The 11,942-nt window shown below is 60.6% G+C and overlaps 2 protein-coding genes across 5 annotated transcripts; one reads left to right on the plus strand and one right to left on the minus strand.

Moving 5' to 3' along the window:
• Nucleotides 1–112: 112 nt before the first annotated feature.
• Nucleotides 113–2,332, minus strand: GARIN5A (golgi associated RAB2 interactor 5A). 2 transcript variants are annotated; one of them, XM_069107260.1, is made up of 4 exons: nucleotides 2,216–2,332; nucleotides 1,768–1,898; nucleotides 467–713; nucleotides 113–377 (listed from the first exon to the last, which is right to left on the minus strand). In XM_069107260.1, the coding sequence occupies exons 2-4, from the start codon at nucleotides 1,860–1,862 to the stop codon at nucleotides 375–377; spliced, it is 345 nt and encodes a 114-aa protein (XP_068963361.1). In that variant the 5' UTR covers nucleotides 1,863–1,898; nucleotides 2,216–2,332; the 3' UTR covers nucleotides 113–374. The 2 variants fall into 2 exon arrangements, with proteins under 2 accessions (XP_068963361.1, XP_068963360.1); XM_069107259.1 differs by lacking the exon at nucleotides 2,216–2,332 and adding an exon at nucleotides 2,030–2,208.
• A 368-nt stretch (nucleotides 2,333–2,700) lies between these two features.
• EMC10 (ER membrane protein complex subunit 10) lies at nucleotides 2,701–8,587 on the plus strand. Of its 3 annotated transcripts, XM_069107257.1 has the most exons (8): nucleotides 2,961–3,111; nucleotides 4,056–4,113; nucleotides 4,478–4,587; nucleotides 4,703–4,807; nucleotides 5,378–5,559; nucleotides 5,847–5,940; nucleotides 7,866–7,946; nucleotides 8,431–8,515. In XM_069107257.1, exons 1-7 carry the CDS (start codon nucleotides 3,028–3,030, stop codon nucleotides 7,944–7,946), a joined length of 714 nt encoding a protein of 237 aa, XP_068963358.1. In that variant the 5' UTR covers nucleotides 2,961–3,027; the 3' UTR covers nucleotides 8,431–8,515. The 3 variants fall into 3 exon arrangements, with proteins under 3 accessions (XP_068963359.1, XP_068963357.1, XP_068963358.1); XM_069107258.1 differs by lacking the exons at nucleotides 2,961–3,111; nucleotides 7,866–7,946 and adding an exon at nucleotides 2,701–2,849 and having other exon boundaries at nucleotides 8,431–8,587; XM_069107256.1 differs by lacking the exon at nucleotides 7,866–7,946 and having other exon boundaries at nucleotides 2,960–3,111; nucleotides 8,431–8,587.
• The last annotated feature ends 3,355 nt before the right edge of the window (nucleotides 8,588–11,942 follow it).

An 11,942-nucleotide genomic window follows, 5' to 3' on the forward strand; every position in this document is an offset into this window, starting at 1 on the left:
CCATCCAGCTCCCAGGGTGTTGTGGGTCAGAGGGCATGACGACCTTCTAGGAAGGCCAGGTTTGGACCAGTGCTCTGGCTAAGTGTGTGCACATATGGAACGTTCTGACATATGGAATCTTTATTAGACTTGGTATTCTGTCTGTCTCTCCGGCCCTTTGGTGTCGGGGGAGTGAGGAAGGGTGTTGTGTGTCCTGGCCCCCCTGTGGAGTGGAGGGGAAGGCAAGATTGGAGTCTTTGGAACTTGGGGAGCACTAGGGTCGGAGCCCTGTGTCTGGGGTCTGGAGCTCCACGTGGAAGGTGGCAGTAACAGCGGCAGCAGCATCTCATATCTGGAGTCTCCGCAGAATTGAGGAGGGGGGGGTCTCTTGGCCTTCACTAGGAAACACAGAAGGAAGAGGGGGTGAGGCTGTGTGGGTGATGGGGCCAGGAGTGCTTGGGTGCCCTGCAGCCCAGGCCAGGCTCACCTTCTTCTCCGTGATCACGGCCCCCTCCTCCTTGTCTTTGAGGCTGGGGGCCTGGGTGAAGGGCACTCTCGTGATGGAGTCAAAGCGCAGGCGATACAGCAGCCGGATCCAGCGGCCAAACTCCTGGTCTTCGGAGGCCGGAGCCCTGAGCTGTAGGTAGAAGGTGCGGCCCGACCACAGCTTCACCTTCAGCTGCTGACGCTTCTCATCGTGGATGAACAACTCCACGAACTTCAGGGGGATGAGCCTGGAGAAGAGATCGGCTGGGCACTGGAGCGGGAGGGACAGCCGTGGCCTCGGGCCCTAGCCCCCACAAGCAGGAGCCATCCCTGGGGGCAGGGGGCCAATGGGGGAGCATGGGGAGTCCCTGGCTTCAAGATCAGCCCGGAACACTCCCTACGTGGCCTTGGCGAAGTCACCTCCTTCCTGGGCCTCAGTTTCCTCATCTGTAACATGGTGGGGCTGGCCTAGGTGGATTCTGAGGAACTTCCACTTCCAGAAGGAGGATTCCCTCGGTGCCAGGCCCACCTAGACTGCATGTCCCTGGAGGGCAGAGCACCAGCATCTCCTCCAACCCCTGCCCAATTCCCCTCCATGCTCAGCTCCAGCTTATCCTGGTTGTATGTGGCTGTTGGCAGGCCATCTCCCCCATCAGACAGTCCCCCCCGCACAGACTCCTCCACGGCTTTTGTTATCACTCAGGTCCGACTCTGTGTGCAAAGATACTGGAGGGGTTGGCCATGTCCTTCTCCAGATCATTTTACAGATGAGGAAACTGAGGCAGACAGGGTGAAGTGACTTGCCCAGGGTTTCGCAGCTAGTGTCTGAGGTTGGATTTGATCTCAGGGAGTCTTCTGGACTGCAGCCTTGCTTTGTGCAATATGGCGCCACCTAGCGGCCAGCTCCTTTTATAGCTAGAGAGCACCCACTGGGAGGCTATCAGGTACCAAGACTTAGGTGGGGGGTGCAGATGTATCTGAGGATCGGCCATCAGGGAGGGGGCAAGAGGGCTCAGCCCGCTGATCCCAGGTGCTTCCTCAGCGGAGTCTCAATAGGATGGAAGACAAAGCACCCACCTACAGTCCCTAGGCTGGCTGCCTCCTCCGAGCCTCCAAAGCTACCTGGCAAGGCATTTTACAGATGGGGAGACTGAGGCAAAGAAGGGCAGGGGGACGGCAGGACTGGGGCCCAGGAGCTGAGGGCTGGGGGTATAGCAGGGAAGGGCCGCAGATGATCTGGCGGTCTTCTCCCCTCTCTGGGTGAGCCCAGCCACAGGGGCTTGGGGTTTGGGGGGTCCTCACTCAAACAGTTGTAGGCCCCCCTTCCCCGGGGCAGGCCCGGCCAGCAGTAGTATGTCGGGCAGCTCCAGGGCCGGGCTGGTAGCCGCCACACCCATGGTCACCTTGTTGGCTACTTCTCCGAACCGAGTAACCTGGGGGCCAAGGACCAGAGCTCAGGGTCATGGAGGCCTCGGGAAAGCGCGTGGGGACCTCAGATCAGGAGGGGGTGCGAGGCCGGGGAGGGGCACCCGCAGGGGGGCAAGGGCCGCCGCTGGACGGGCACCTGGACGAAGTTGCTCTCAAACATGGGGAAGTCGCAAAGCTGGTCGAACTCTCCGCTGCACAGGTAGCGCTGGAGGCGGCCGGCCTTGGGGTAGGTGGACTGCAGGGGCCTCGGGACGGCCTTCGCCCCTGTGGAGGGACCCGAGTAAGAGACTGGCCCCCCCCTCTGCCCGTGCTGGGATCTGACCTGTCCGCCCGCTCTAGCCTCCAGCCGGGCTTCACACCGATCCCCCTCCAGCGCAGGCACCCCCGCCCTCACCTGTCCTCGGTAGGTGGAGGGGGGGCGGAGAGAGCCCTGGCTCCAGCCTCCGCCCAGCTTCATGCCGCGCCCCCCACGCAGCACCGCCCCCCCCTCCAGCCGGCCCCGCCCTCACCGGTCCCTGGCAAGTGAGGGGGTGGGGAGAGCCCGCCAGGCTTCACGCCACTCCCCCTTCCAGCGCCGGCCCCGCCCTCACCTGCCCCTAGAGGGGCGCCCTGCTTCTGCCGCCGGCCCGGCTTCATGCTCACCCCGCCCTGCCCCTCGCGGGCCTCGGGGAGTGGGGGGGTCGCTGCTGGGCCCGGGACCCTGGAGGTGGCTGGGATCTACCCAGCGGAGGCTGTGGAGGGCGCGTTCCTCCCACGTACGACCCCCTCTTACCACCCAGCCCTTCCCCCGAACGCTACTAGGTTGCTACGGCGACGGGGGCGGGGCCCCAGGTTCTGTGATGTCACGGAGCAGAGTAGTTGCGCACGCGCAAAACAGAGCCTAGAAAAACGAGGAGGCCGGAAAGCCTCGGTTCCGGTAGACACCGGAGGGGGTGTCGATGCGCTTGCGTACCTCGGTGAGTCGGGTAGAGGCGGGGGTGCGTGCGGCACAATTTGCTTTTGGCACATCTAGCGCGTGACGTCACGGGGAGGAAGGAACAAGACTGAGCCCGCAGAGGGGCGCAGGCGCAGAGACTACACTGGCCTCCTCCCAGAGTGCCCCGCGCGTGGTCACGTGAGCGTGGCCGGGCTGCGATGGCGGCCCCCTGGCTGGTGCTCCTGCTGCTGGCGGCTCCGGGCGCGGTCCAGGGCAGCGGCTGCCGGGCCACCGCTCGAGGGGTCAGTACTGCCGGGGGGCGGGGAGGAGGAGGCGGCTTGGGGGGCCCCGGCTCGCGCCCAATGTCTGTATGCAAATGAGGTGGGGAGGCGGGGCGGGGCTCTGGGCATTTCTTGGGCTCCTGCTGTGTGCAGATGCGCCCGGGAAGGGGAAGTGGGGAGGCCAAGGGTCTGCCGGGAGCAGGATCGGGGCTAGGTCGGCACCCTAACGTTAAGCATACGCTGTGTGCCAGGCCTGTGCCAAGCCAGGTCGAAGGCTGGACCTGGTATGCCGAGCATAACTGCTCCTGGAGGCCTGGGGGGGGGGGCGGGGCGCCGGCGGACCTCGCTTTAGGAAGCTGACTTTGGCCAACCAATGAAGGCTGGGGGTCCCGAGACAGGGGGAGGGCCAGGGCGGGGGCCACTCTCACTGGAGTCGGTGTGGAGTGACACCCCCGTGGGCGCCCCTGCATCTCCCCATCAGGCCTCTCCTGCCCCATGTGACCCTAATTGCCACCCACCCCCCCTCTTCTCACGGGACCAGGAATCCAGGGGTCCCGGGCTCACCCTAAGACTGGGAGTGGGGTGATTCCACAGGGTCCTGCCCTCCCCCCCTCCCCCCCGCTGCTCCTGGTGCTGCCCTGGGGGTCCTAGGCGGGTCCCTGCGGACTGCAGTCCCTTCCCCGTTCCGATCACCGCCCTACGGCTGAGCCTCCTGTGCCCCCTCCAGACCCCTCTCCCGCTTCCCCCTCCTTCCTCGGGGTGTTGGGCCGCTCGAGGCCCCCACACGCCCAGGGTTAGGGGCCAAGGTCTCGGGTCCTTCCCCAGGACAAGATGAAGCCCAGCTGGGCTTGGACAGTGAGGCTGGGTTCGAGCCCAGTTCTGCCGGCCCCCTTACCGTGAGTCCTGTGGGTGGCCCAGTGACCCCCTGGGCATGACCGGGGCTCCCGCTCTCTCCTCTCCCCCAGGCTGCGGCTGAAGGCTGTGCGCCCACGGGGCTGCTGCTGGAGCACTCCTTTGAGATCGGTGAGCCCTGGGGCCAGGGGGGGAACAGGGGAGGCAGGTGGGGACTGGGGGGAAGCCAGAGGCTGGGAGACTTTTGGGATCTTGGGGAAGATCACTTGGCCCTCACTGTTAGGCTCAGAGGTGACCCCTCTGGGGGAAGGGCAGCTCTCCCAGGATTCAAGCCCAGATCCCCCGAGGGCTTCCTCCACTGCACCCCAGGGGAACCTGCCACTGACTTGCTGTGTGGCAGTGAACAAGTTTTTCTCCCTTCCTGGGCCTTGGTTCCCCCATCTGTAAGATGCTCCAGGCCTGGCTGCTGTTTCAGTATGCCTCATTGAGGGGGCTGCTCGGGGTGGGCTCTGAGCCCAACCCCCCCTCCTCACAGATGACAGCGTCCATTTCCGGAAACGGGGCTCTCTGACGTGGAACGTGCAGGACGGGACCATCACCCTGACCCAGCGCCAGCTGACAGAGGATGAGCGGGGCAGGCTGCGGGTGAGGGCCCGGGGGGTGGGGGGGGGGGGGGGTGGGCAGTGCCCCGGGGAGTCTGGAAGGCCTGAGTGCTAAGCTGTGTCCCCGGGGCCTCCCTTCCCCTTCCTCTTGTCCCCAGGATGTGGCAGCTCTGAACGGGCTGTACCGAGTTCGGGTCCCCCGGAAGCCCGGGGCTGCGGAGGGCCTGGCAGCGGCTGGCCACGTCTCCTCCTTTGTCCCTGCGGTGAGTCCTGGGGCTGAGCCCTTGTAGTTCTCAGCTTCCCCCTCCCCCTCCCTGGCAGGGGAATTTCCAGTATGATTCAGCCAATTCAGCCCCAGCAAAGCCCATTCATTGCCTTGGCTGGGACTGAGCTGATCATTGCCTCTGACCCCTCACAGAGGTGGGGGGACCCTGCCTCTGAGAGCCCGACCTGGGATCCCAGCAGATCAGAGGGACGTGGACAGCTTTGCCCCAAGTTACCCTAAGTGACTCATCTTGGAGCTTGGTAGAGCTGACCTCTGTTCTGACCCCCCTGACATCCTGAGCCTCGGGGAGGGGGAGGGGGGACCAGGAGGGCCCCTGACCCACCCCCAATTATGGCCACCTGTGCATTGGAGGTGGAGGGGGGACCAGGAGGGCCCCAGACACCCTCCCCCCCATTGTGGCCACCATTGGATGGCAGGGTTTGGGGTGTGGAGCTGGACCATGAGGGCAAAGGAGGGAGAGGTCGGTGACTTCTATGGGACCTGCCCATTCTGGGAGCCAGGAGCTACGGCCTCTCCTCCCTTAGACTCATGGGGCTGCCCCCTGCAGTGCTCCCTGGTTGAGTCCCACCTCTCTGACCGGCTGACCCTGCACGTGGACGTGGCTGGCAATGTGGTGGGTCTGTCTGTGGTGACAGAGCCTGGGGGCTGCCGGGGTCACGAGGTGGAGGACGTCGACTTGGAGCTGTTCAACACCACGGTCCAGCTGCAGCCGCCTCTCACGGCTCCGGGGTGAGGGGCCCAGCACCGCCTCTCCTCCCCCCGCCTTTCCCTGGCCCTGACTTCTTCCCTGAGGGTTGGGGGGGGGGGCAGGGGGCACATCTGTCTCTGCCTCTGTTTTCTGCTTGGATTTTGTCTCCCTTTGTTTGGTTCTTTGGTCTTTCGTGCACATCCTGTGGGGTGGGCCGGCCTTTCTGTGTGTCTGTCTTGTCTCCCCCCTCCTCCTTCCTCTCCCCCCGCCATTCTGGGCCGCTCTGGGTCCCTCCATGCTTTTCTCATTCACTCCCCGCTCTCTCCAGCCCAGAGACGGCCGCCTTCATTGAGCGTCTAGAGATGGAACAAGCCCAGAAGGCCAAGAACCCCCAGGAGCAGAAGTCCTTCTTTGCCAAATACGTGAGCACTTAGGAAAGCCCCGAGGTTGGGGGAAGGTGCTGCTTGGGGGCCCTCTGGGCCCTAGAACCCAGGGCCTCACCTCGGTCCTCCCCTCCCTGGCCACATCCCTTCTTGTCCTTCATCTCTGGTGCGACCTGCCCTCTGCCCAAACCCCCTTTGGGCCTCTGCTTCTTCTGTTACACTGGACTTAAGAGCTCATCTTTTCAGTCCAGCCTATGAGGAAGAGGTGGGCAGAGGAGACAAGAGCCGCCTGGGGTGGGGTGGGTCGGGGGCAGGAGGAGAACCAGGGGTGCCAGGCTTTTCCCCTCCCTTGTTTTTTCTGTCTTTCCCCATTTCCTCTGAGCCTTCCCTTCTTCCTCACCTCTGCTGATCCCAGCTGTCTGGAGCATCATCTTCTATCCCCAGCGCAGGGCCCTCAGGGACTCTGGGACAGAAGGGGCCTCCCACTTCTCACGCCTTCTCTGGGCTCCCTTGGTATCTCACTCTCTCCTACCCAATGGCCCATGTTGTGTACAACAATAAGAGCCGCCCTTGGTGGGGTGCATTGGGGCCTCCCGCTCCATACCCCACCAGAGTAGGGAAAAGCCTCCTCCTGCCTGTGTGTCAGGTGGCTGCCCTCAGGGAGTTTAAGTCCTCCAACGAGGCACAGGGCAGCCACACAAAGTCTGCAGAGTCATCTCAGGGATGGGAATGAAGGTGCCCACTTACTGGAGGGCCAGGACAGACCTCCTCCATGGCAGAGACAGCCTTCCAACCGAGCAGAGACACTCTGTGGTAGGCTTTGCTCAAATGCAGGTAAATTGGGTCTGTGGTAAATCTTGGGCCATCAGAGAGGAAAATGTGGTTAGGGGCCCAGACCTGTGCTTGAGGAGTGCCGGTGCCTCTCTGGGACAGCTGCTCCCTCTTCTAGGTGCTTACCAGCCACCCTTTTAATCAGGGTCACTTCAGTCTTCTCCTGGTGCTCCAGTATTCCATAGACATCCTGTGTGCCCCTTCAGTCCCCAGGGGTGCTTTTACTCCAGTTTTGGAGACCCTTAGCTCCCCATCTCCCTTCTCAGTGGCACCTCCTGGGCAGCTGGGGGCTTGGAGCCACATCTCCTGACTTCCCTTGGGTAGCCACTCTCCATCTGCCAGCTTGTTTTTGTCTTTCCAGTCCAAGTCTTGGCAGGAACTCCAAGAGAGCGAGTCAGACAGATGTGGCTTCCATCCCTCATCTGTGGCCATCAGTCCCAGAGAGCGATACCCTCCCTTGTCAGAGCCTCCAGATGGGGTTTTTGGGGGCAGGTTAGCCCCTGGGTCCTGCTTGTTCCTTCCCTTCCGAGGTGTCAGGCCCCAGCTTTCCTCTTCTCTGCCATCAGTAAGAGTGGCCGTAGCTCCAGGTTTCCCCCCATTTCAATGTCAGCAACCTGTCAGAGCTGGGAGTCCCTGCTTGTGGCCCCTGCAGCTGGGTCCTTCCTCTCCTCTGCTCTCTCCCCCTGTGTCCTTGCTCCCTCTCCAGCTCCCCTGGGCTGTCCACACTCCGGCCCTTCATAGGCACTCAGTCTTTTTCCTCCCCATCCCCCTCTCCCCAGTCTGCCTCAGTCTCCCCATTCTCTCTTCATCCTCTCCCTCTGCTCATTGCCCAGGCTCTCTTGGCTTTGCTCCCCTCATCCCTTAGAGTTTCCCTGGGGAAGTTAGCTCCTACTCCCTGGGGGGGGGGGGGGGGGAGGGCCCGACAGAGCGGAGGGCCCCCCGGGCCGCCCTGCCCCCCCCCCCCCCCCCCCCCCCCCCCCCGCCCCCTCGATGTGAGGGAGCAGCAGGGGCGAGCAGGGAGGGAAAGGGGGGCCGAGGGTCGGGGGGGGGGGGGGGGGGGGGGGAGGAAGGCCCGACAGAGCTGAGGGCCCCTCGGGCTGCCCTGACCCTCCGCTCCCCATCTCCCTTCTCAGTGGCACCTCATCCTGGGGGGCGCCGTGTTTCTTACTGCCATGCGTCCGGCCCGGGGCCCAGCACCATCGTCTGAGGCTTGAGTGAGGACCCAAGTAACCCCCTTCTCCTCCCCCCTCTCCCAGGACTGGCCCTTCCTCCCTCCTGTAGATATACGTAGGGGACCCTGGGCCCCCCTTTCCCTCACTGCTCGCCTCTGCTGCTCCCTCACATCGAGGCTCCCATCCCTCCTTCCCTGGGGCTGGGGCGGATGAAAGGGAGTGAAACCAATTCTCACAGATGTCTCTCTCTTTCTCCCTCCTTTTCCTCCCTCTCTTCCTCCTTTCTTTGTGTTTCCTTCCCTCCCTCTTCTCTCTCTCTCTTCCCCCCCACCCTGTTTCTCTCCCCCACCTTTCCTCTCCTCCTTCTCTGTCTGGGTGTCCACCTCCTTGGGGGTGGCGATCCTCTCTCTGCTGGGCTCTGGCTGTCTGTGTCTGTTCCCACTGGGGTCCCTTCCCTGGCTTCTGTTTTCCTTTTTGTCTCTTTCCCCTTCCTGCCCGGCTCCCGACTCTTCCCGGCTCACCGCAGTGGATGTACATTGTCCCCATCGTCCTGTTCCTCATGATGTCTGGAGCTCCGGACGGTGGCGGCCAGGGAGGGGGTGGGGGGGGAGGGGGCGGGGGCAGCGGGAGGTGAAGGCAGATTTGTTCCAAAGTTTGTCACTCAATAAACAGTTCCGTTTGGGACCCCACAGTCTTGTCTTGGGCTTTTGAGCTCGGCCAACCCCTCTCCCTAGCCCACCCCCAGGGTGGGGGCCGTGGACTGAACTAGTCTGCACTGAGAGTTGGGGCTCAGGGTCTTGTGGCTTTGCCACCATGTGGTCTGAGGTGGAGGATGTGAATCGTGGGCTTGTTTCCTCATCCACCGAGGGAGCTGAGTGAGAAGACCCCTGTGGTGTCTGGGGCCTTGGCCCCTGGGCCCCAAAAGCTGGCTGCATATTGTGAGGTGGGGGAGTCCGAGACCCACAGGGGTCTCCACTAAGGCTCTCCCACCCAGCAGTCCTCCAGGGAAGGGCTGGAATCCTGGGGGGGCCGGTGCAGGCCAAAGCTGAGCCAGTACCATCCCCGTTCCTCTGTGAAATGAAGATGGTGAAGTTGGCGCTGAGTCCCAGCACTGACCGCTCATGTCCAGGGCATTGGGAAGCTGGGGGATTATCTCACAGAGAGCGATTCGGCGTGGAGTGCACAGATGAATGAGTGGCAAAGCAAGTACTGAGTGCCTGCTATGTACAAGGTGCTTCCCTCAAGGCCCAGTGAGGACACAGGGACGACAGGACCCACCGTCTCGGGCTGCTCCCCTTCTTGGCATCTGTGGGGGTAGGGCTGATGGCTAGGGGCCTCTGCCCTTTGGACTGAAGGGGGCCTGGGCTGCCCTGGAGAATCAGGTGATGGAGTCGATCAGGGTGCTGGGGAATGGAACGTTTGGGCGCAGCCAGAGCAGCTTGTCCCAAAGGGCAGTGAGGTCCATCCCTGGAGGCCAGGCCTTTGTGAGAATCTGAGAGCCCAGCTCAGGGAGGGCAATGCTCAAGGTGATGGGGCTGTCCCAGAGACCCTGTCGGCAGGGGTCAACAAGCTTTTGGGGCCAGGTCTTGGGCTTTAAAGACCAAGGGGTAGAGTTGAGGCCATTATGTTGAGAGACAATTTCCACAAATTTTTGTTGATAAAATTCAAAATTAATAATGGAGTAATTTTTTTTGGTAATTTATTTCTAATGAGAATAATGGAATTATTTTGGGGGAATCACATTTAACTTAACTGGGGTTCAAAATTAGTGTTCCCTTCCTGTCCAAACTGTTAGCAATTGGTCTGGCTGATCTGGAATGAGGTTTTGTGTATTTCTTCTTTGAAAACTGGCTTTTCACACTGCCACATACTAATATTCATCCCCAGGCGTGATTGTAATTGCACCAGAAGGCTGGTAGTCTGAGAAACAAGTCATTTCTCCGTGTCTTTCTTCAGCTGCCACAGATCCCATTAACTCACCACCAACGAAGGGCCAACAGAAGCCACCTGGGCTGCGTCCTCGCCTTTGGCTCTTATCTTTGGGGCACGTTCTGCTGGGCAGACATGGGGCGCTTTTGTGGTTTTCTTGTTTTTCGGACATTGCTGTGAGTTGGGCCTATTGTGACGAATGCTTGGTCTGGGAATGCCCAGGTGAGGGCCCTGTGTTCTTCAGCGCCTGTGATGCTCTCCCCTGATTCAGAAACAATGGTGTGTGCCCCCTCTCCCCCCTTAAACGCGCAGCATTTAGAGGCCGCTTTCCTCTTGTTCTGACACTATGGGTGGGCTCTGGTGGCCAGAAATGAGATGTCAAAGCTTGGTGATCCCCAGGGCGCTGGGTGCAAATGCCAGTGAGTCCCGACTGCTCCGCGGGGATGCTTTGGGCTCCAAGCATGCCAGGCACTGTCTGCCACACTCCCAGTCCCTTCCACTCTGCCTTGGAGCAGGAGAGCCACTGTAGACAATATGTAAACAAAAGTGTGGTTGTGTTCCAATAAAACTTTGTTTATGGACGTGGAAATTTGAATTTCATATAATTTTCATATGCCACGAAACGTTCTTTTGATTTTTCTACCATTTAAAAATGTAAATATTCTTTTAAAAATATTTATTTTTAGTTTTCAAGATTCCCCTTTACAAAATTTTGAGTTTTAAGTTTTCGCCCCTCCTTCCCCTCCCCCTCTCCGACACGGTGTGCCATCTGATACAGGCCCTAGATGGACAATCATACTAAACATACAAACGGAAATACTAAGCTCGTGAGCCGCACAGAAGCAAGTGGCAGCCAGATTTGGGTCCCGTGCTGTAGTTTGCTGGCCCCTCTTTAAGTCTAATGGTGAAACTGAGGCACAGAAAAGGGTAGTTAAAACCCCAAATTTATGTTTGGAAACGCCCCCCTTGCATGTTCTCCCAGGTCAAGGGCGGCTCGTCCCCCAATTTCCAGTTAGTTTGGGGCCACCATCTTCTGGCTGAGCAAGAGTTTTGTGGTCCCGAGTCCACAGGGTCCCAGAATGTTGGAGCTGAGTGTGCCTTTAGGGGCAGAAGAGGAAACGGAGTCGCAGGGAGGGGAAGGGACTTGGCCAAGGTGGCACGCTGACTCCTGGGTGTGGGCCATGGAGGGAGAAGAAAAACCCTTCAGCAATGCTGAGCAGCCATTCCTATAAATGCTTATCCATTCTTAAGCTGACATGCAGCTGGAAGAGGCCATCCTGCCCTTCTGGGTTCGAGTCCAGAATGTGGGGGGGTCGTCTTCCCATGTGACAGGCCTCTGGGTTGTCCCCTTGGCAGGCTGCTGGGGGGAACCTCTCACCACCCTCCCTGAGGGGGCCCAGCCTCCAGGACGTCAAGGGCTTGGCCGTGTCCAAGAGAGCTGGGTGGCAGTTTCAGGCTTCACCAGCAGATGGGCCCCATGACCCAGGATGATGCCCGTCCTGACCAACCTGGAGCCATGGGTTTCCCCGGCAAGTCAAAGGAGCTGGTGCCCCTGCTTGGGCTGGTGTGATGAGACTCGGGGGACAGGGGGTGGTAGGAGAAGGGGATGGGGCAGAGAGAAGGAGCACAAGGGTGTGTGTCCTTTTTACAAAATAAGTTTTATTAAATCAACAAAAGTCCACCCGTGCCCACCCTCCTTGTACATTGCCCTGTGTATAGTCAAGTCATGGCCAGAGGAGTGTTGGTCTGTCTGTCCCCTGAGGGCACTGCCTCTGACCAGGGTGGGCAGCGGCTTCTTCCCAGTTATTGTGTGGCACATAGTTCTCAAGGCTTTCAGGGTTTGTCCTGCGACATTGCCATCACTGGAAACTTCTTCCGCAGGCTCTCCATCCCAGGCAGGGCTTCGGCAAGGAAGGCGCTGGAGCAGCTGTACGGCAGGGGGAGGGGGCTGTCTCTGAGGCCTCCACAGAATCCTGTGCCGGTGTCTTTCTGAAGGATGAGGAAATAACCTGGGGTTGGAGAAAAGGAGATTTTTGGGGGAAGAAGATTCTTTGCTTGGGGGTTGGGGGTTGGGAAGGCATTATGAATCCAGACACAAAAGGAAGGGCT

The sequence above is a fragment of the Petaurus breviceps genome, unplaced genomic scaffold, assembly GCF_028583685.1.
Source record: "Petaurus breviceps papuanus isolate PSGF00001 unplaced genomic scaffold, PetGlider_PUasm1.0 89557, whole genome shotgun sequence".
In the NCBI taxonomy this organism is placed as follows: Eukaryota; Metazoa; Chordata; class Mammalia; order Diprotodontia; family Petauridae; genus Petaurus; species Petaurus breviceps.